Source organism: Hylobates moloch, unplaced genomic scaffold, assembly GCF_009828535.3.
Source record: "Hylobates moloch isolate HMO894 unplaced genomic scaffold, HMol_V3 SCAFFOLD_18, whole genome shotgun sequence".
In the NCBI taxonomy this organism is placed as follows: Eukaryota; Metazoa; Chordata; class Mammalia; order Primates; family Hylobatidae; genus Hylobates; species Hylobates moloch.
The window spans coordinates 20375906-20399751 of record NW_026652293.1 but is presented as its reverse complement, the minus strand read 5'-3'; the positions used below and the strand labels follow the sequence as shown (position 1 = coordinate 20399751).

Sequence of the window (23846 nt, the reverse complement as noted above, 5' to 3'; positions counted from 1 at the left end):
TTGATAAGGGTGCCAAGATGATTGACTGGGGAAAGGAAAATCTTCAACAAATGGTGTTGGGAAAACTGCATATCCACATACAAAAGAATGAAGTTGGACCATTATCTTACACCAAATACAATAATTAGTTCAAAGTGGATCAGTGACTAAACTTAAGAGCTAAAACTAGAAAACACCAAAAACACAGGCAGCAAAAGAAAAAATAAATCAAACTTAAACATTTTGTATATTAAAGGATACTATCAAGACAGTTAAAAGATAATCTACACAATGGGAGAAAATATTTGCAGACCATATATCCAATAAGGGCCTAATATCCAGAATACTGAAAACTACAAATTCCACAAAAGTACAAACTACCCAATTTAAAAATGGGCAAAGTACTTGAATAGACATTTTTCTAATGATATACAAAGGAGTAATAAGAACATGAAAAGGGCCAGGTGCAGTGGCTCATGCCTGTAATCCCAGCACTGGGAGGCCGATATGGGTTGATCACTTGAGGTCAGTAGTTCGAGGCCAGCCTGGCCAACATGGTGATACCCCGTCTCTAAAAAAAAAAAAAAACTGCAAAAAAATTAGCTGAGTGTGGTGGCGGGTGCCTGTAATCCCAGCTACTCATGAGGTTGAGGCAGGAGAATCTCTTGAACCCAGGAGGTGGTGGTTACAGTGAGCTGAGATTGTGCCATTGTACTCCACCCTGGGCAACAAGAGTGAAACTCCATCTCAAAAAACGAACCAAAAAAAAATGAAAAATACTCAACATCATTAATAATCAGAGAAATGCAAATCAAGATGACAGTGTGATAACTACTTCACATCTAGTTGGATAGCTAATACCAAAAAAGCAGAAAACAAGAGTTGGGGAAGATGTGGAGAAATTGGAACCCTAGTGTATTTCTGATGAGAATGTAAAATGGTAAAACGGTGTAGCCCCTGTGGAAAACAATTTGGCAGTTCTCAAAAGGTTAAACGTAGAATTACCATACCATCCAGCAATTCCATTTCTAGGTATATACCCAAAAGAATTGAGAACAGGTATTCAGACAGGTATTTGTATACCAATATTCACAGTAGCATTATTCATGATAGCCAAGAGTTAAATGTATTCTTGTCTTTTATTTTTGATGGTATTGTGAACAAATGTTTTCTTAATTTTCTTTTTTGAATTGTTCATTGCTAGTATATAGACATACAACTGATTTTGATGAACAACCCAAATGTTCATCAGCAGATGGATAAGCAAAATGTGGTATATATGATGGAATATTATTCAGCCTTAGAAAAGAATTAAATTTGATACATGCTACACCATGGATAAATCTTGAAAAGATTATACTAAGTAAAATAAGCCAGACAAACAAGGACAAGTATAGTATGATTCCATTATATGAGATATCTACAGCAGGAAAATTTATAGAGATAGAAAGTGGAATAGAAGTTGCCAGGGGCTAGGGAGAGACATGGCAATGGGGAGTTATTACCTAATTGGTACAAGTTCTATTTGGGATGATGAAAAAGTTATTGAAATAGATAGAGGTGATAGTTACACAACATTGTGAATGTGCTTAATGCCACCGAATTGTACATCTAAAAATGGTTTAAAAGGTCAAATTTATGTTATATTTTACCACAATAAAACTTTCTTACTAAAAATTCGCATTTTACTTCAATGAGGAAAGATTTTAAAAATAGGATGGTGACTTATTTAACTAAAATTGTTGAATAGGTTCTTTTTTCCTTTGTTTTACCTGTAAAAGCTAAGTATTTTTATTATTTTTTTTTTAATTTTCAGTCATAGCTGCTATGCCAGATGAGCATTTTTAAATAGTTATCAATTGGTATATCAAAAATCTGAAGGCCTTTTATCAGTCTTTTTAATGTAAGATAATAAGTAAATATGATTTAGAAATTTAGTCTATTTATAATTTCTGTTATGCTTTTAATGATTGTTTTGTTTTCTCTGTAGACAGTTGAACCAACTGGAAAACGTTTCTTACTAGCTGTTGATGTCAGTGCTTCTATGAACCAAAGAGTTTTGGGTAGTATACTCAACGCTAGTACAGTTGCTGCAGCAATGTGCATGGTGAGAACACCTAAGACAATTTTGCCACTCTAAAAACATGTTTTACTATAGAGCAAAACTGTAAGATTAATAATGATTAAGAATTATGTTTTCACTTTTTTCTGTCATTTCAGCTTGTCACATTTAAAATTTTATATTTAAAGATAATTGTGTAAAGCCAAAGTGTTTAGTGTGTTGAAAAAGTATGTCCAAAGAACAAGCAGAATAGAAATTTTAATTTTTACAACAAAAGATTAAATATTAATGGATTTTTTAGGAAGTAGATAATGCTTAGATAAAATGAAAAAAAGACATTTTTTAAAAATTTATTTTAAAAATAATGCTTAAATTATTTAATTATTTGAAGCTTAAAAGATCTGGGAACTAGGAGTATCTAAAGACTTTAGTTCTATCCTGACTGTCAGTGAGTAACAAACAGATGAATAGTAGGCAAACTTTTTAGCTTCTTTACTGGGGCTTTATTTCTTATCTAATAAAATGAGAATAATATTTACTGTATTTTCTTCAAAGGATAGTCATGACAGCCAATTTTTTTGTGAAAGTACTTTGAAAGCTGTACTACTGTTACTGTATAGTTCTAAAACACACTAATAAAAGGTTAAGAAATAAACATCAGTGTTTCTTTTAAACATGAAGTTGGATAAAATTGAAAATATTGTGTTTCCCCCCAAATTTGCTGAAAATTACTGCCATTGAATTTTTCAGGTTGTCACACGAACAGAAAAAGATTCTTATGTAGTTGCTTTTTCCGATGAAATGGTACCATGTCCAGTGACTACAGATATGACCTTACAACAGGTTTTAATGGCTATGAGTCAGGTAAGAAACTGTGTTTTTTAAGTTTACCTAGTTAAGTTTACATAACATATAGAATGATTTTATATTGATGTCATGTATGGTATTAATCTGTGCGAACAAAATTTTTTGTCTTAATTTACTCATGACAAGTACAAAACTGAAAATATATATGCAGGCTTTGGGAAGGCTGTATATATTGGTGCTAAACAAAATGATACTGTAAAAACTAGTATTTTTAAGGATTTATTTACTTATTTATTCATGCTTTTGTTCTGAATTAGATCCCAGCAGGTGGAACTGATTGCTCTCTTCCAATGATCTGGGCTCAGAAGACAAACACACCTGCTGATGTCTTCATTGTATTCACTGATAATGAGACCTTTGCTGGAGGTGTCCATCCTGCTATTGCTCTGGGGGAGTATCGAAAGGTAAAACAAATTCTAATATGGTTCCTCACCCAAATAATAAATATTATTTTAATACTTGATTTTTTTTTTTTTTTTTTTTGGAGACAGGACCTCATTCTGTTGCCCAGGCTGGAGTGCAGTGGCTCAGTCATAGCTCACTGCAACCTCAACCTCCCAGGCTTAAGTGATTCTCCCACCACAGCCTCCCAAGTAGCTGGGACTACAGGAGCATGCCACCACGCCCACCTAATTTTTTGTAGGGATGGGGTTTCACCATGTTGCCCAGGCTGGTCTCAAACTCCTAGGCTCAAGCGATTCTCCAGCCTTGGCTTCCCAAAGTGCTGGGATTACAGCCACCATACCTGGCCATTCTTGATTCTTATTCACTTATGTTTTTCAAAAAATGTTACTACAAGTAGTTCTGTATCTTATATAGGAGTCAATGTCCGTTATAGACTCAGCAGTACTTAAAATAAGAAAAAGTATTGGTTACACACATATAATTTATTTTAACCAGTTTCCATTGCTAAACATTACTAAGAATATCCTTTGCAAACAGTATTTTTGGTAATAATCAGAGTATTTGTTTTACCTTAGCTGTAAGTTTTAATAATTCAGTGTGCTTTTTGAAAAACTGAAAGTCTTATTAGTGAGTTTTGCAAAAGGATTACATAAAATTAAAGCTATAATCTATGCTCTATGTTTTATGGACATGGCTGTTCTAATCAGTATCCTCCAGTTGAGCTTTCTGAAATGACATAAATCTTCACTCTCCAATATGGGTTGCCACTAGTCACATGGGACTTTTGAGCACTTAAAATATGGCTAGTGTGACTAGAAGTAGAAATAGAACTTGTTGATGAAGAGTAGTGGTTCTCAAAGTGTGGTTTCCCTACCAGCAGTCTTAGCCTCACCTGCGACCTTATTAGAAATGCAAATTCCTGAGGCCCATCAGAGACCTGCTGAATCAGAAACTCTGATGTTGGAACTGTGTTTTAACAAGCCCTCCAGAGGATGTCTTTTTTTTTTTTTTTTTTTTTTTTTTGAGACAGAGTCTCGCTCTGTCGCCCAGGCTGGAGTGCAGTGGCGCGATCTCGGCTCACTGCAGCCTCCACCTCCTGGGTTCATGCCATTCTCCTGCCTCAGCCTCTCCGAGTAGCTGGGACTACAGGCGCCCACCACCACGCCCGGCCAATTTTTTGTATTTTTAGTAGAGACGGGGTTTCACTGTGGTCTCGATCTCCTGACCTCGTGATCCGCCCGCCTCGGCCTCCCAAAGTGCTGGGATTACAAGCGTGAGCCACCGCGCCCGGCCCCTCCAGAGGATTTCTGATGCAGGCTCAAGTTTGAAAGCTGCAGGTGAGGGAATAGTTTTTTTGTTTTTTGTTTTTTTTTAAGAAATGGGGTCTCCATCACTGGAGTGCAATGGTGCTATCACAGCTTACTGTAACTTGAAATTCTGGCCTCCCAAAGCATGAGATTACAGCCATGAGGCACTGCTCAACCAGGATAGAATGTAAAGACTGTTGGGTTGTGAGTCCCGAGTCTTTCTCTTACTCTGTGTGGACCTGAGCAAATTATTTAACTGATCTACATCATAGTAAGTTACTTACCTCTTAGAGTTGTTTTAACAGTTACGGTAGATGTATTATTTAAAGAGTGCATTGTAGTTTCTCACGTGTATACATTCAGTGATTGTTGGTTTTCTCAAAAATTCCATTTTAATCTTACATGTAGCTGTAGAGGACAAGTTCTTAACGTGGAACGTGTGTATATCGCACATATCAAAGTCATCAGCCAAAAGTTGATCATCCCAGAGAGATAAGTTCTTATATTTATATATACTCATACACACTGCCCCAGCATTTGATATGTTGATAAAAATATCTGGCACCCTTAATACCCTGACAGGTTTCATAAGTACAAAGTGCCTAGGCTGCTCAATAATGTACACTGCAGCCCATAGAACAAGTAAAGTAATTGATGAGAGAAGTAGAAATTTCAGGCAGATTCTATACAATTTTATTGTCCATTCTTCTAAAACTCCCATATTCTAGCCTTAAAAGATTGACCCCCCCCAAAAAAAATGTCTTCGTATTTAAAAAGCTCTGGTAGAGAAGTGTTAAAGTGTTTTAATTTTGGAGGTATTTTGCGTTTCCTTACATATATGTTTTTAATATGTATTTTGGTCTTTTTCTACAGAAAATGGATATTCCAGCTAAATTGATTGTTTGTGGAATGACATCAAATGGTTTTACCATTGCAGACCCAGATGATAGAGGCATGTTGGATATGTGTGGCTTTGATACTGGAGCTCTGGATGTAATTCGAAATTTCACATTAGATATGATTTAACCATAAGCAGCAGCACGATCCAGAGATCCATTGCCATCAGTGATCTCACTAAAAATATACAGCTACTTCCCAGCTAATCTCCACCCAATGAATGATGATGGTATAGTATGTGCATAATGGAAAGTTACCTTACCAAAAAAGAAAAAAAGAAGGAAAAATAAGATGGGCCCAAAGGTCTATCTACTAAACTAGCTCTTGGGGAAATAGCTTCAGGATACTGTAGTTTCCTCTATCTAATAGAGAACTTTTTGTTAATAGACACTGTAAAATAGTTTTGCTTTGTTGAATAATACGTGTGTACTTAAGAGGTAAGAGCAAAAAGTGTAATTCCACATCATGTCACTTGAGAAGTGCTTAACATTTTCTTAAATGTTTTCATTGGGAAAGGACAGCTTTGATAATGTCCAAATACTCTGAAATGCACTAGACCATATAACTGTGATGGAATATGAAACTCATCTGTAAACTTTTATACTAAGGGGGTAAAAAAAAAAAAATAAGGCATTTGATTAAATTATGAATGAGTTTTACAAATTCCTTTCAGACTTTTACTAACATCACACAAATAACAGCTTTCTTATTCAGTGAAAAAGATATTTTATTTCTGATGTTTTATTTGCACTTGTGGAATATGTTACCATTAATCAGAAACATCACGGCAACCCCTAAGAATAGACTAAGTTTGTGTTGGCTGAGGGATTCTATTTGGTTTGCTTTTTTTTTTTTGCTTTGTTATATTTTATTGCTAAAAGGGGTGTGACTTGATAATGATTTCCTCTGAATTATAATAACATAGCCAGATGTAGTCTCACACTTTTTTTCATACTCTTAAGTGAAAATAATATAAAATGTTTCAAGCACTTAACTCCCCCTGATTCACAAAGTATAACAATTAAAATCTCAATTATAACCAGTTTAGCTTTTTCTTTACTTTTAAAATAAAATTTTTTACTTTTAACTATTTTTTTAGTCAATATTTTTAAAAGTATACATGTCAATGGCCTCTTTGTCCATTATTCATTTTGTGGCAAAATATTCTTCTTTGATAGTGTAAAGAAATAATAAAGCAATCTAGGTCCTTTAGGTTTGAAAGGCAATTTTTGAGTAGCATATTACCAGCTAGCCAGTCACTAGGAATTTTTTTCAATATTATTTGTATGTATGAAACTTTTCATTACACTAAAGTGCATTATTTTATTGAGCAAGTATCCTTCATTGTGAGGTTTAACATTAAAGCGGTCTATTGAAATGCCATTATCTTTGCTCACAATTTTATTACGTTCGTCTAAGGTAGCTTACACATAAAACCTGTTTGCATATCTGTTGTTCTCTAAATATTAATTGAAGATTTACTGAGGGTTTGTAAGATCCTTCTCACTGTTATGTGAAAAGTCAAACTGTAGTTAATGTAAACTATAGCCTTTTAGGTGCTTGGGGGTTAGAGGGTTTATGTTTTTTGGGAAAGGGGGACTTTAGTAGTCTGAGGATTTCTGTACATATTTTCTTCTGTTTTATGTGAAATTTGGGCTCTGAGAATAAGACAATGTTCCTTTCAAATTTATTTGACATATTAATGCTGGTTTTGATACGTACCCATTCCTTCAAGGCAACTGGTATCAGTTTTTAAGTGTGATTTACCTGAGATATTTTTGTTCACCAAAGTTCATAGCACCCTCACCCCCACTCCAGATATGCATTGCTTCTGATGTTGTTCACGTTTTTAACCCTGTCAAGCATTGAACTGAATATATTAGCTGCCTTTGACACATTAAAATATTACGTTCAGATTGAATTTAAAGTTTAAAGAGACTAATAGAATTATGTAATAGTTACTGAATTCTTTAAGTAAACCCAATATCTTAAAAATTATAACATGATCATTTTATTCCTAATAGAAATGTTAAATATAGTACAAAAATGCATTACCTTCAGTTGTGTACTATTTCCATAATACTTTTAGACAACTATATCTATAAGTTAATATTAAATCCATCAAGGATACAAGATTGGATGGATATGACCTTTCTGAAATATTTAGGTAGCTCTAATTAAATGGACTAGGGTAACATTTAAGAAAGAAATGATAAGTAGGAGAAGCTACCACAGAAGGTAACTTTTCAAATCATGGCACATTCGAGCTGGAAGAAACCTTAGAAACCTAAAAGCTAATTTTTAAATTTTTGTTAGAGAGCTGAGGTCCAAGACAGAGTGTGATTTTGAAGTACTATGACCTAGAAATCTTGGTCTCTTCATTTCTGTGCCAGAATTTATTTCCCCACAACATGGGAATACATGATCTCAGAAGAGTAGAGGATAAAATAAAATTATTTAAGACTTTTACTTTATTGAGTTATTAGGAAATAATGTATATACATGATTGCTTTAGGAGTAGAAAAACAGAATGGGAACATGTATAATCTTGTAATTCATAGGAATCCTCAAGCACAATTAACCTGTGTTGCTATATATATCTACATATATAGAGAAAAAACAAAAACTTTACCTCATTATGAATAAAATGTACTGAAGTGATAAACAAGTTTTTTATTTCCTGAGTTACTTTTAGGATTACTGTTAAATTAATATTTGGGAAAATACTGCTTTTAAAAACAATCCTAGAAGAATAAACTTTATTTCCTAGGTAATATGTAAATAGTTCCAGGATATAGTTGTAATTAGTAAAACAAAAACTAATCTTATAATCCCACCCTTTATTAGTTGAAAGTTCTTGGAAATTCCATTTATTAATAATTTAGTAATCTATTTTATGAGCGTGTTAGTGAGGCAAGATGCTAGTGAATGGAATTTAGTGTTACCCTTTGGCACCTCCTTTGCTTTATCTAACTTACTGTGTGACTGTAGACAACCAGTTTAACCTAAGTGATTTGATTTTTTTATCCTTAAAAAGTAACATATCTGTGCTTGGATCATAGAAGAATCAGTGATTTAATATTTGTATAAAAATTGAAACTGGGAAGAGGGCTTGCAATACAAGTTAGAATTCTTTTTTCTTTTTTTTTTTTTTAGTTAAAAACATTCTTGTTAATAAGATATGTATTTCGAAAGATAAACTGTTTTAGAAAAATAGCTCACTCAATAGGCCTAACAGTGTTTTAAAACATTCCTGTTCAGAGTAGAAAAATTTAGAAGAAAAATTTTCACAGCTAAAGTATTACCCAAAAAGTCACTATTCTCTACTAAAGAGGGAGAAAAAATATACTCCAACTCTAAGATCTTCTTGGATAGACCTAGAAAAACAAGCTTATACTCTGAGGAAATGCTGTTAACAAACTTTTTTTTTTTTTTTGAGACAGGCTATCCCTTTGTCACCCAAGCTGGAGTGGCATGATCACGCTGACTGCAGCCTTGACCTCCCAAGCTCAAGTGATCCTCTCAAGTAGCCAGGAACACAGGTGTGCACTGCACTACCATGCCTGCCTTTTTTTTTTTTTTTTTTTTTTTTTAATTTTTGTAGAGACAAGGTCTCACTACGTTGCCCAGGCTGGTGTCAAACTCCTGGGCTCAAGGGATCTTCCTGCCTTGGCCTCCTAAAGTGCTGAGATTAGAGGCATGAGCCACTACACCCAGCCAACAAACATTCTCTTAATCTTTTAAAGTAACCAGTAAATCTACAAATAGTAAAGTACTATTTTCATCAGGGATTTTTTTTTCTTATTTTCTAGATTTTATAGAAACAATGTGAAATTATTTTGGAAAGATAAGGTAGGATTCTTGAATAAATTTGAAGGTCTCACAATTAAGTGAGAAACACCTGTAAAAGCATAGTAAAGCTACACCTAAATAACTAAAGGCTAAATCACTGTAATGTTTTGTTGGACTTACTTTAACTTGACCTATTGTAGCCACAAATAACAAATTTCTTGGTAACTGATGCTATTACAGTAGGTAATCAAAAATGAAAAATTCTAGTCTTATATACTGCAGGTTTGGGGTGCTTGTTAAGGCACTATCCCCTCTGGAGAAATGTCATATGGCATCAGTGTAAACATGCACAAGAAAGAATTTGTAAACCAAATGACAGGTTAATTGATGAAATTAGTTGTATTTACTGTTTGGATTTTATTTACTGTTTCCTTCATGTCTGTTTCCTCATCTCTTATTTGTTGGAAGATTACTTTTCTACCTCTTTTTTTTCTTTTAAAATTCCTTTCTTACATTTCTGTCCCCTCTTTTTCTAGTCCTTCTCTATCTGGATAATAAAATGAATGACAGGAAAGTCACCCACATAGAGGTTTGGGATGAACCTTTTGCAGATAGCTTTTTGTTTCATACAAGTATAAGATCATATTTTCTTTTTTAACTTAGTAATAGGCAGGCTTCTTGGAACAATAAGTAGATTGATACACTCTCTTCCCAAATCAAATTATATTGTATATCTTTTATATTAAATGTTTGCAGAAATTCTGTGGCCTTTAAGATCAGTTATTCAGCCTTTGTAATTATGTTATCTAGCTATGTTGAAAAGATAAGTGCTTACTATATAAGCACTGTTAGAAAAATAATTAACTGATTACTCTTTCAGAAAATAGCAGGTGTCTCAATGCTTTTATTTCCATAATTATAAAGACCATTGTTAAAATCTTTGGTTTACTAAATATTTCACTGAGCATATATAGAGATACATTGCTTGTGGCATAAAAAGTCTTGTAAATAACTTACTCACATTTGGCTTTTTTTAATTGGTACATTTTTTATTTGCTTTTTGAAAATTATGAAGTTAAAATTTAATTCTAAGGTAGTATTTTTCATGCATAAAACTAATAATGTAGTTAAGCATAATGTTTGAATAAAATTATAATAAATGGCACAATTCCTTAAACCCTGAAAATACCAAGTTATATTGGAAAATAGTGGAAAGAAACAAACTAGTGGAGAATATCTTAGAAAATTCTATTGTGGAAATTAAGATGATTATTTTCACTGAGAATGAATTTATATATACAACAAAAATATACAAAAGCTAACCTTCTCATCCTAAAAAGATTTTTCCCTTTGCTTCTATTTTATTTAGCCCTGCCATGCACCACATTAATTTTATGAACATAAATGATATTTAACTTTTCTTTTCTTTTTTTTTTTTTTTTTTTTTTTTTGAGACAGAGTCTCACTCCGTCACCAGGCTGGAGTGCAGTGGCACAATCTCAGCTCACTGCAACCTCCATTTCCCAGGTTCAAGCAATTCTCCTGCCTCAGCCTCCCAAGTAGCTGGGATTACAGGCACGCACCACCACGCCCACCTAATTTTTGTATTTTTAGTAGAGATGGGGTTTCACCATGTTGGTCAGGCTGATCTCGATCTCGTGACCTCGTCATCTGTCTGCCTTGGACTGCCAAAGTGCTAGGATTACAGGCGTGAGCCACCGCACCCAGCCAACTTTTCATTTTAAGTTGTTTAAATTTATGCACTTTTAGATATCAGAATATATGCTTGAACAAAGGAAAAATTAGCTATATGTCTGCTGGTTTCACTTCGATGTAGATATGGATATGCGGATAAAGACAGTAAATGAAATTAAAACCTTGCTATTTTAAATATCATTACCAGATATAATTGGTGGAATATTGTATCAACAAACTTATTGAAACTTGGCTTTATTTGTAACGTAAACTATACATAATCCATACGTAGTCAGATTAGATTAAAAATAATACAATTAATGAATAGTACTCAAAGTGTTTTTGTTGCACTGTTACTCTGAATATGGACTCTCTATATCTGGTATGGCGTGACTGGGCATAACTTCTGTAATGTATTTCAGTTATATGTTTTTCTTTTATTGCCAGCTTCTGATAATGAAATTTTCCAAAGGGATGAGATATAAGAACCATCTTTTATAAAAACCAGTGGGAAGTGGGGTATTATAATCTAATTCTAAACTGTCCATTTGCTTTATATAAAGGCTTTGATTTCAATAACTGACCATTTGATGAATATTTAAATTACGCAGAATAATGTCTACATAGAATAAACTTAAGTATTCAAGAGCCTTAAAGTGAAAAAATGAACCTTTTGACTGCCTTAAAATATTACTTGCTCTGTAATTCAGGCATACTAGTTACTTTCCTTGGGGTCTGTTTAAATAATGCCTTAATAGTGTTCTAATGTTTCTGAAATACAGAACTCAAAGGGTCTTTTAGAGCTTTTAATTTTACATAGTGAATGGAAATTTAAGTATTACGTTTTAAAACCTGATTGTACATTGGTAATTTAAACATCCAGTAACAGGAAAATCTAGGCACACTGATGTGTTATACATACATGACTGTTAACATCAGTAATATTTTATGATAGTTTAAGGTTTTTTATTGTTTTCTATACAAGTTATCCAACAGGTTGGACTTTATAACATGACATCCAAGGACCAAGTTGCATATTTAACATTGAATGAAAATGCAGTTGTACAGTTCCAAAAATAATTAATTTTTTAAGGGAATTTTTCAAGACAAAAGGCAAATATTTTGTTTCAAACCTACAAGCAAATTCATTCCAAGAAGTGAATATAGTAGTAAAACATAAAGACTATTGCAATAAAAAGTTTCCAGGCCAGTGACTTGTTTAATTACATTCACATTTTTACATTCACTTTGCCTTTCAAAGCAGGAGTATTTTATAAAACTGAAAGAAAACTTTAAATTGTCAAGCTGGTGCTTAAAGGTATGTAAAATTTGATTTAAGTTTATTTCATTTCCAAGAAAAGGACCCTGAAAGGAGGGGACAGGGAGCTTCCTAGGTCTGTTGATAAACTGATGCTTTGTCAAGTCTTCCAAGTTTTCACTGTAAATAATACACCTAACAATGTAATTTTGCTGTTTTCTAATAGGGAATGGATGAATATATTAATGTATTACATTTGTTTCATGATAAAACAGTTTTCACCGATACTGTGAAATCCTTTTTCTCTCCTTTCTAACCTTGCAAAATACCCTACTAAATAAATCATTTTGGACATGGAGTGCAGGTGGACACTGTGTGAACTGTTTTTGGTCAGTTATTGTAGAAATTGGTAGATGTACCAAATAAACTCTATGCACATTAAATAAGTGTCTGTCTATTTCTTTCAAGAAATACTAATGTTAAGGTTATAATATGCCTTAAAAAATCTAAAGCCTTTAGTAATCTTTTGTATTTGAACAAGGTAAAATTTAAGTTTTGATAATTAACAAACATTGACCTTTTAATGTATCTAGTTTCATGTAAGTATTAAAAGTATATGAAGTTAAGGATTCTTTACCCATGGAATTCAATTATAACAAAATAATTAGATTTAATGAAAACAAATTCTTTAAAGTTTTAAAATAGGATTCTTTTGGGAAAAGATCTACTCAAAATTGCCTTTGGCAAAAGTTATCATCCAAACACAAAAAGTCAACTATGCAAATTAAAACACTGTTTCAGTGCCAATTTGCAGACATTTTTCTCTCAATTCCCATAAAAATTTTCTGAAAAGTTCTAAGATCTGAACTGTAGGTAACTGAAAGCAAGTTACATCAGAATATATTCACCAAAACTTCAAAACACTTTTGGCTGATTTTACAGCACTGTATTTCAACACTTGTACAAGAAGGATCACAAATTATACATACTATATTTAATACATTTTAACAATATAAAACCTTATCAAGAAAACCTGACTTTAAAAGATGTTGTTCAAATGGTAATTTTTTATTAGTAAACAGTAAAATCCAGGTACAGAAGATCCCTTTTTTTCTTCAACAGCTTTTCAATTACAGATATTTTGGCAATTAAAATGTAAATTGATTATCTAATGATAAAGTGAAAAATGGCCTAGTTTTTTATATTAATGAACTCCAGTAAACAGCTTGTATTTCAGATCTTAAAATAAAGGGCCGAGCATTGTGGCTTACACCTGTAATCATAACACTTCAGGAGGCCAAAGCAGGAGGACTGCTTGAGTCCAGGAGTTCAAAACTAAAAAGTTGTAAATAAGGGGATCTTGCTGGGCAACACAGTAAGACCCTCATATTTACAAAAAACTAAAAAGAATTAGTTGAGCATGGTGGTATGTGCCTGTAGCCCTAGCTATACAGAAGGCTACGGTAGGAGGATCACTTCAGCCCAGGAGTTTGAGGCTGCAGTGAACCATGATAGAGCCACTGTTCTCTATCCTGGGCTACAGAGGGAGACCCTGTCTCAAAAAAAAAAAAAAAAAAAAAAGTAAATAAAAAATGTAAAAATAAGGACTGAGGAAAAAAATTACAAGTTTTTCTTAGTTACCATTCTCTTACTTTTATCCAGCTGTAAGGTATGGAAAGGGAGAAGAAATGGAAATCAATATCCAAGACAACATGAAACCCCAGAGGCTTCCCCTGCCCCCTAAATTCTTGGCTGGGTACAGGTAGGAATCTTGGAAAACCCTGATGTGTCCACAAGAAAACACACAGATAACCTGAGCCATTGTGATTAATAATAGCCATTATGTATTGTCTATTAAAAACCACTCTGAATGATTTACATGTATTATCTCCATTCCTCAAAAAATAAATCCTAAAGGAAAGTACTATTACCTACATTTGGTAAGAAACTTGAAGTTCTCTGAGGTTAAGTCACCTTAATGGTTACACCTTTAGTGATTTGAACGCTTGTCTGTCTGGACAAATCATCAGCTATGCTCTGAAAGTATATTACGAATTTTTTTTAACTGAAGATTTAGTGGTGGTATGCTGTGGTCTCCCATCTAAATCTTTCTCCCTTAACCCCCAGCTTTGTAACCAGCCCCTTGCATACAGTTAAAACTAAAGCTGTTGGCGTTCCACGATTGGCACTGTCAGTAAGGGAGCTGCTGGCTTCAGTGCTTTCCTACATCCTTGGATTCTGCTCCTGGTTTTGTTTTCCTCTTGGAGAGTACAGGTTTTAAAACCTGCTTAGCCTTGCATTTTTTAAAATTTATTATTGTGCCCAGTATTTTAAACGTTTTAGAGTGGCAAGCTTTTGTTATTATTGTTTTGGGTTTTTTTTTCAAAGATATTTAATGTGCCATACGGCAAAAAGAGGTCAGATTTATTGTATTTTCTTTCATCTCTTAGCGTTTAACAAATAGGAGAGATCTGCTTCCTTTTTGATGCAGTGCTAAACCCTCCAAAGTAAAAATCTTTTGTTAGTCAACGAGTTTAAGTTCAGAAGACTAAGAGGCAGATATTAGAAGGGTTTATTTCTCCTATTTTAAATAAAGCCATAGTGAGAATCAGATATATTACCTTCAGTAGAGTTTTTGAGGCTTTTGATAAGGCTTCTCTCCCTAATGTTGAATTCTTTCAAGATCTGAACATAATCAAGAACCACCCACCACTCACCTCTCACCCTATGTCCTAACTAGTCTAGGAAGCGTTGATAAAAGATGTTTCTTCAGAGGCCAGGGGCAGTGGCTCACGCCTGTAATCCCAGCACTTTGGGAAGCTGAGGCGGGTGGATCATGAGGTCAGGAGTTCGAGACCAGCCTGGCCAAGATAGTGAAACCCCATCTCTACTAAAAAATACAAAAATTAGCCAGGTGTGGTGGCGGGCGCATGTGATCCCAGCTACTCAGGATGCTGAGGGAGGAGAATTGCTTGAACCCGGGAGGCGGAGTTTGCAGTGAGCCGAGATTGCACCACTGCACTCTAGCCTGGGTGACAAAGCAAGACTCTGTCTCAAAATAAATAAATAAATTAAATACACATAAATTCTGGAAAGCAAAACTCTCCACCTCACAATCTAATTCAAGTACATTTAATATATAAAATGTGTATGTGTATATATATATATGAAATGTACTTCAGTTAAATTATGAGGTGGAGAGTTCTGCTTTCCAAATATATATATATAAAACCTCAAAATTTATATCTATATAAGTTATATAGATATAAATTTATATATAATTTTATATAAATTTTATATATATATATAAAACCTCAAACTCCTGGGCTCAAGAGATCCTCCTGCCTCAGCCTCCTGAGTAGCTAGGACTCCAGGCACGTGCCATCACACCAGGCTAATTTTTGTTTATTTGTTGTAAATATGGGGGTCGTGCTATGTAGACCAAGCTGATCTCGAACTCCTGAGCTCAGGTGATCCTTGTGCCTCAGCCTCCCTAAGTGCTAGAATCACAGGCGTGAGCCACCATCCCATGCCAACTGAAGTACATTTCTATACTGTTTCAAAAGTTCATCCTCATACAATGCTGAAATCTTCTCCTTTTAATTTCTGCCCATAGGTATAGTTTTGTTCCCTGAACTATTAAGTCATTAAATGAGTAATTTAGTTTCTCTAAATTTCATTCCATGCTAAAAATTTAATATACTTCTATTACTCTACAAGTACAAAGTGTGAAGACTTTTCACAATATCGTATAAGATATTCCTGCCTAGTTCACAAGTGTATCAGCAAAAGCCTTAAATTTTAAAGAGAAATCACACATCAGTCCTTACCACTTAAAAACTATGTGAGATAAAGAGTTAACTCCTGAACAGGAAATAAAGAATTTCAAATGCTTACCTTCTAGCTCTTGGTTATAAAATTCATACGTAAATTCCTAATAAAATACATTCTTATCTTGATACAACTCCAACCTTTCATTTTTTTAATACCATCCCTTTTTCTCAAGAATTGGCAAGTGGGAAGAAGTTTCCACTGCAATTTATTGTTCATTATTTTTACATCTTCTTCGTGAAGACAATGCATGTATTTAAAACATCCTCAAACATTTAAAAGACATTATCGGGCATTATCACTTTAAATAACTGACACTGTACTAGCAAACTTGTTAGTATAAACATCACTGAAATTCTTTCCTCTTACTTTTTTTTAAATAACACTGATGAACTAGTGGGAGCAATTTTCCTTCTTTGTGAAGCCTATGAGTGTCAGTTGCACCTCCAATAAAAGTACCATTGACAAATATTCTTGGAACCTGTTGGACAAACAAAAGAAGAATTAGGCTTTACTCTAGTATCAGAACTAAGATCATTTCACATAATAAGAGACATTTGAACTCTGGGTACTTTTATGAGCCTGGCACCACAAAGCTCTTTCACAAATTAAATCTTAAAATCTTTACCCTTTGAGGCAGGTATTATTTTTAGCCCTGTTTTGGAGGAAAATGAGGCACGGGAACTTGCACAAAATCACAATGATGGTACATGACAGACTGGGATTCAAATCCAAAACAATCTGATTCTAAAGCCCTTCTTCCTGATTACTACGGTATGTAAAAGATAAACTAAAGCAGACAAACTAATAATATTTAGTTATTTCTTACATTTGTTTACTGAAGGGAAAGAGTGCACTATAAACTTCAATAAACTTGAAAGTGGTAACACTATACATTTTTCTCATTATGCATATTATGGAAAAATCCAAATTTCAAGAATCTAAAAACATGGAGCACTAAAGCACTCCTATTAGAAAAGTAATTGAAGACCAACCCCTGTATTGCCCAGGTAAAGGGAGGAAGAATACTTTCAACTTGCCAAGAGCTCCAAGAGGAACTCAAAGATCCATAGACAAGCACTCATAATAACACTACTCATCAACCCCAATCAAAACACACACACAGAATAAAAATAAAATAAATCAACTCTGCTCTTTCCTATTCTAAGAATCTGGTTCCTAGATCTGCAGCTGCTTTATCTATCCTCAGAGAATGTCTGGCTCATTTTCCTAACACAGGGTTCTAGGCTCTGGGTGATGTAGTTTACAACCTATTAACGAGGAACAGCACCGCAGAGGATATACTCACAGTTCTTTCACCAGTCATTTTGTAAAGAGCATCTTGGAACTGGTTTCCATATTCAAGCAGGTCCAATTCCACCACTTTATAGTTAACATTCATGTCACGGAAAAGCTTTTTTGCCATTGTACAGTAAGAACAGGATGTTTTTGAGAAAATCACCACACAATTATCGGAAATTGTTTCCTGAAATAAAACCACAAAAAATCATTTTAATTCTAGACATTACCATTTGGAAAGAAATTAAGATATAATGGAAAGGGTATGGGTTTTGGTCTCATGATTCTGGGCTCAAACTAAGCATCATCTATTTTTTCTCATCTGCAGATTGAGGATATTTTTCATTTCAAAGCAATGTTATTAGGAAAAAAGATGTAACAAAAAGTGCCTGGCATAGAGCAATAACAATAAATAATAATCGTAGCCAATTCATATACAGCAACCATTTCTGTGTGCCAGGTACTATTCTCAACACTTTTATCTTCACTGGGTTATTTAAACCTCACTACAATCCTGAGGTAGGTCCTATTATTGTCCCCACTTCACAGTTGAGGAAAGTGAGGTACAGAGGAAGATCAACAATTTGTTCATGGTTCTCAGCTAATAGGTGGAAGAGCTGGGATTAGACCCAGGCAAATCTGGCTCTACAGTCCAGATATTTAATCTCCATTATACTCCTTTTTCAGCCGGGTACAGTGGCTCATACCTGTAATCCCAGCACTGTGGGAGGCTGAGGCGGGCAGATCACCTGAGGTAAGGAGTTCGAGACCAGCCTGGCCAAAATGGTGAAACTCTATCTCTACTAAAAACACAAAAGTTTCCGGGCGTGGTGGCACATCCCTGTAATCCCAGCTACTCAGAAGGCTGAGGCAGGAGAATCACTGGAACCAGGGAGGTGGTTCCAGTGATTCTCCAGCCTGAGGAACACAGTAAGTGGACTCTGTCTCAAAAAAAAACAAACAAAAAAACCAAAACATTGTACTTCTTTTCCTTTTTTTTTTTTTTGAGACAAAGTCTCACTGTGTCCCCCAGGCTGGAGTGCAGTGGCACGATCTCAGCAACCTGCGCCTCCCGGGTTCAAGCGATTCTCATGCCTCAGTCTCCCGAGTAGCTAGGATTATAGGCACCTGCCACCACGGCCAGTTAATTTTTGTTTTTTAGTAGAGATGGGGTTTCACCATGTTGGCCAGGCTGGTCTCAAACTCCTGACCTCAGGTGATCCACCCGCCTCAGCCTCCCAAAGTGCTGGGATTACAGGCGTGAGCCACCGCGCCCAGCCCTAAAACATTATACTTCTTTTCAAATATTCAGTAGGTATTCAGGAGTTAACTACTTACCTTCTATTCTGTAACTTTCAACGGTAAGGAATGGTATATGATTTCTTCTTAAAATGTAAGGCTTACCCCTCTACTTCTATCCCTTCCTATATACCTTTATAGTACAAAAGCTGTCATTACTCTCTTGATAAGGTATTGTCATACTCTTAATTCAGGAAAAGCTACTTCCAGAAATGCTGATTCAATGAGTTTGAGGTAGAAGTTGAAAACTGTATTTTTTAAAAACTTCTCCATATAATTACGATATCAGCCTGGTTTGAAAACTACCTTCCAGGCCTTTACCACAATGGCTATGAGATTCTGCTATGCATCCACACAGCCTATGAAGTTTTTCTTTTTGTTTTTTGTTTCTAAACATATGAATGCCTGGGTCCTTCAAAAGATTTTGAATGGATGGATTTAGCACCCAGACATTTGTGTAGGTTTTTGTTTTGTTTTGTTTTGTTTTATTTTGTTTTGAGACAGACTCTCACTCTGTCGTCCAGGCTGGAGTACAAGGGCGCGATCTTAACTCACTGCAGCCTTAACCTCCTGAACTCAGGTGATTCTCCCACCTCAGCCTGCCAAGTGTCTGGGACCACAGACATGTGTCACCATACCTGGATATTTTTTGTAGAGACAGGGTTTTGCCATGTTGCCCAAGCTGGTGTTGAACTCCTAGGCTCAAGCAATCTACCTGCCTCGGCCTTCCAAAGTGCTGGGATTACAGACATAAGCCACTGTGCCCAGCCTGTCTAGTCTGTTCTTTTCTGGTGGATCATAAGCAGTACCTTCAAGATGAAGGCCAAAAACCAGAAAGTTTAAGACCCATGCTTCAGAAGTTATACGCACCCTTGGGTGTCAGAAGGGTCCTGAGTTTTAGCCCAGCTGTCTGCAAGTTGGTCTATTTTTATGATTCCCTTGTGTTTACTAATAATATTTAGTATAAAAGTCCATCCTAGGGAAGGCCTGCCATACCAGAGCTGTATTAATGAATCCATCTTACGGAGGACAAAACTAAGGCTGAGTGGTTCGTAATACTGGGATTTGAGTCAACCTCGTCACAACACCAAAGCCAGTGCTCTTCCCTCCACCATGCTGCCTCAGGTTACAGACACACTGACACCATCATGTAGGGAGAGATGAGCTTCCAGGGCTCTGACATGTATTAGACACTGATGAAGAGATTCCAAAGTGAGCTGAAACTAAAGATGACAGCGTTAGGGTTTCTAGAACCCTCTTCCCACTTCTTCTCAAGCTCGCCCTGACTGTATGTTCCATGATGTTGTATTTTTACTTTAAAAGAGGCAATTCAGGCCGGGCACGGTGGCTCATGCTTGTAATCCCAGCACTTTGGGAGGCTGAGGCAGGTAGATTGCTTGAAGTCAGGAGTTCAAGACCAGCCTGGCCAACATGGTGAAACCCCCATCTCTACTAAAATACAAAAATAAGTTGTGTGTGGTGGTGGACACCTGTAATCCCAGCTACTAGGGAGGCTGAGGCAGAACTGCTTGAACCCAGGAGGCAGAGGTTGCAGTGAGCTGAGATCGCACCACTGCACTCCAGCCTGGGCAACAGAGAGAGACTCTGCCTCAAAACAAAACAAAACAAACAAACAAACAAAAAAGCAATTCCCTCACAGTTATATTCAACAGCTAGGAGTTTAGCCAAATCAACTAAAGGCAGAAATTTTTTTTGTTTGTGGTAGTAGTGAGTGGTGAGCAAGAGAGAAAAAATGGATATGTCTTGTAGGTTGCAAGGGAAGAAAAACATACATGTAAGAGATTTTCTAAGGCAGAATTAACGAAGCTTCTCAGTAAAAGAAAGAGGAAAATAAGTCCTATCCCTGAGAGGATGGTTTATGGAGTAACTACCGCACACTACGTTCTGTACTAACAAAGAAAACTGTTAAACTGCTGCCCAGGCCAAAATCAAATAGGATCCCTAGCTAAGGGCAGCTTGACTGGTATCAACACTAGACCTCAAGTGGGTATGATGAAAAGGAGCAGCCAACCTCATTATCCAACTTAGAGGAGTGAAGACTTCATTAAGAATAAATCTCATACATTTTAATTACCAAAATGATCCAGACTTCTTAGTCACAAGGATGATTTTCATAGCAGATTTTAAAATAAATATTAATCTCTTAATTCATTTGCTGAACTATCTCAAGTTTGGATATTGAATAAGCATATTAAATATATAAGGGACAATTCTTTTTCTACAGAGGAAAGTTTTTCAATCATCTCCCACATCACTCACTTGGATCTGGTTCACAGGTGCCGTCGCTAAATTCTCCAAAGATGATGATGTGTTGCTCTCCATCCTAAAAGGAATTTAAAAGAACAATGTAGTTTATTAAGCATTAAGGATAATTTATCACGAGTTCTATTTGAAAAAAAATCAGTTATAAACAAATATAGCCAAACTTACAAAATAGAAAAAAATTTTACTTACTATCAGTACAAAATGTCAATATACAAAGTATTTGTTTCACTAAAACCAAAAAGGCCTGTGTGCTTATGTAACTAGCTTCCCAACACCCTTAATTATTTGATAAAATCATATTTACCGTGTTTAAAGCTTGACACACTCTTATTTATAACTGGCAAATTTCAAATATTCCATCCTACGCCATATGACCTGACCATTGGTTTAAAAATATAGTTTCTACTTTCTTAGTAAAACATGCCAAAACTCTATGAACACACTGTGAAGCAGGGAACCTTCAAAGATTTTTGAGGAAGCTACAGTATCTCAACCGCAATGGGCCATAGCTCCAAATTTCCTAGTCTGCAAAGTGGAAACAATAATCACTGGCACGTCTCAAAGGATTTTGTGAAGATTAAATGAATTCATATGCAGAAAGCAGATAAGTGCCTTCCACATAGTAAATGCTCAATAATGTTTGACATTACTACTATTATTTCCTGAATACAGGACCTCTCATTATCTCAGTATTTATTATCCAAAACCTAGCTATTGGGAGCTTGTAAAAGGAAGCATTCATTGTCAGGAAAATTATCACTAAAAAAAGAAACTCAACCAGTTTATCATCATCAAATCTTTTTAGCCCTGGAACCTTTTCTTCCCCATCCACTCATCCTTCTTGGTCAACCAGGCCCTACCGCACTGTTGGAACAATATCAAACACCATCATGCAAACTAACTGCACAGTAAAATTACAAATCTTACGACAGGATTATGAGATATAATAGATGTTTCAAAACAGAATTACTCGAATATCTAAATAAGAGGATTTTTGAAACTTCACATATTTAAAAAGCAAATTATTATCCTTGTGATTATGTTATAAAACTCAAATATTCTGCCTTTAAATCAATACTGTATTCATTCATTGGGGGTGCATTTAAAATTTAAATGTTCTTAAATATAAAGGTAAAGCTACTTTTTATGTTTTGTTTAATTTTTGCAAAAGTCCCAAGCAAAATTTTTTAAACTGGATAGCATGAAATATTAGTCTTTTTTCTGAGATAGAGTCTTGCTATGTCACCCAGCCTGGAGTGCAGTGGCGTGATCTTGGCTCACTGCAATCTCCGCTTCCCAGGTTCAAGCAATTCTCCTGGCTCAGACTCCCGAGTCGCTGGGACTACAGGCATGCACCACCACACCTGGCTAATTTTTTGTATTTTTAGTAGAGATGGGGGTTTCACCATGTTGGCCAGGCTGGTCTCGAACTCCTGACCTCATATATCAACCTACCTCGGCCTCCCAAAGTGCTGGGATTACAGGTGTAAGCCACCGCGCCTGGCCTGAAATACTCGTCTTATTTTAAGTGAATCCACTCTAAATAGCTTTTTCCAGTACATCTTATCCTTGGATAATGAACATCTGCCCTACACAGTAGTCCCCCCCTTATCCACGGTTTCAGTTATCCAAGGTCAGCTGTGGTCCAAAAACATTACATGGAAAATTTCAGAAGAAAATAGTTTGTAAGTTTTAAGTTCTAAGTAGCATGATGAAATCTTGAGCCATCTAGCTTCCTCCTACCCAGGGTATGAATCCTCCCTTTGTCTAGCATATGGACTCTGTATAAGCTCCCCACCCTTTAGTCAACAGCTGTCTTGGTGACCAGATTGACTGTCACAGTGTGGTGATGCTTGTGTTCAAGTAACAATTATTTTACTTAATAATGGCTCCAACAAGAGCGAAACTCCCGTCTTAAATAATAATAATAATAATGGCTCCAAACCACTAGAGTAGTGATGCTGGCAATTCAGGTATGTCAAAGAGAAGCCCTAAAGTGCTTCCTTTAAGTGAAAGGGTGAAAGTTCTCCACTTAATAAGAAAAAAAAAAATCACATGCTGAGGTTGCTAAGGTCTATGGTAAGAACGGATCTTCTATCAGTGCAGTTGTAAAGAAGTAAAAAATTCATGGTAGTTTTGATGTCACACCTCAAACTGCAAGTTACAGCCATAGGGTATAAGTGCTTAGTTAAGCCAGAAAAGTATTAAATTTGTGGAGACAAGAACAGAAAAAGTGTTCCAACTGACAGCAATGTGTTATGCCAAAAAGCACTGGGCCTATGAGAAGATTCGGCAAGGGATTCCCTGAAATGAGCATTTTCTTATTAAAGTGATTGTTCTTTTATTATTGTTGTTAATCTCTTACTCTGCCTAATTTATAATGTATGTATAGGAAAATAGCATGTATAGGGTTCAGTACTATCCGACGTTGTAGGCATCCACTGAGCGTCTTGGAACGTGTCCACCACGGATAAAGGGGAACGATGATGATATCAGCACACCTAGAGTGAGGAAGCTACAGCAAACATCAGTTTGTTCAGTTATAACAAAGAAGAGTAAGAGACAGGAACTAAACATTATAACATTATAACCTACCCAATGTTTGCAATCTATTATTCCTTGCTTCCTAATAGTATTAGCAAGGAACCCTTTAAAACAAACAAACAAACAAAAGTCCTGTGCGCTTAACTCAGGAAGGAGTTAGGGGTAGCGAGCTAGGGAGACTGCAGCCAACCTGAGAGGAGGGTGAAGCTTTAAGATAAAAAGAAGTTGAGTTCCTGAAGCCTAAACCGGAAAAGGTTAGGCAGCGCTGGCCTAGCCCTAAGGAAGAGCATTGGTGGAATAAATCAGCAAGCTGTATTTGGTTTAT

At 35.5% G+C, this 23846-nt stretch overlaps 2 protein-coding genes across 13 annotated transcripts in view; one reads left to right on the top strand and one right to left on the bottom strand.

Moving 5' to 3' along the window:
• The window catches only part of RO60 (Ro60, Y RNA binding protein), a 33221-nt gene extending 20513 nt beyond the window's left edge, over nucleotides 1–12708 (top strand). For all 4 annotated transcript variants that reach the window (XM_032137599.2, XM_032137600.3, XM_032137598.2 and 1 more), the window contains 4 exons: nucleotides 1970–2086; nucleotides 2792–2905; nucleotides 3166–3312; nucleotides 5494–12708. In XM_032137599.2, coding sequence (XP_031993490.1) covers nucleotides 1970–2086; nucleotides 2792–2905; nucleotides 3166–3312; nucleotides 5494–5646 — 531 coding nt within the window. In that variant the 3' untranslated portion in view covers nucleotides 5647–12708. The remainder of the gene's footprint in view (nucleotides 1–1969; nucleotides 2087–2791; nucleotides 2906–3165; nucleotides 3313–5493) is intronic.
• Nucleotides 12709–16284: 3576 nt separating this feature from the next.
• Nucleotides 16285–23846, bottom strand: part of GLRX2 (glutaredoxin 2) — a 32824-nt gene continuing 25262 nt past the window's right edge. For 8 of the 9 annotated variants that reach the window (XM_058430356.1, XM_058430357.1, XM_058430355.1 and 5 more), the window contains 3 exons: nucleotides 20972–21035; nucleotides 17403–17579; nucleotides 16285–16574 (listed from right to left, as the gene is read on the bottom strand). In XM_058430356.1, coding sequence (XP_058286339.1) covers nucleotides 16440–16574; nucleotides 17403–17579; nucleotides 20972–21035 — 376 coding nt within the window. In that variant the 3' untranslated portion in view covers nucleotides 16285–16439. Of the gene's footprint in view, nucleotides 16575–17402; nucleotides 17580–20971; nucleotides 21036–22432; nucleotides 22766–23846 lie in introns of those variants that run through there. The other variant, XM_058430361.1, reaches the window with a different exon arrangement.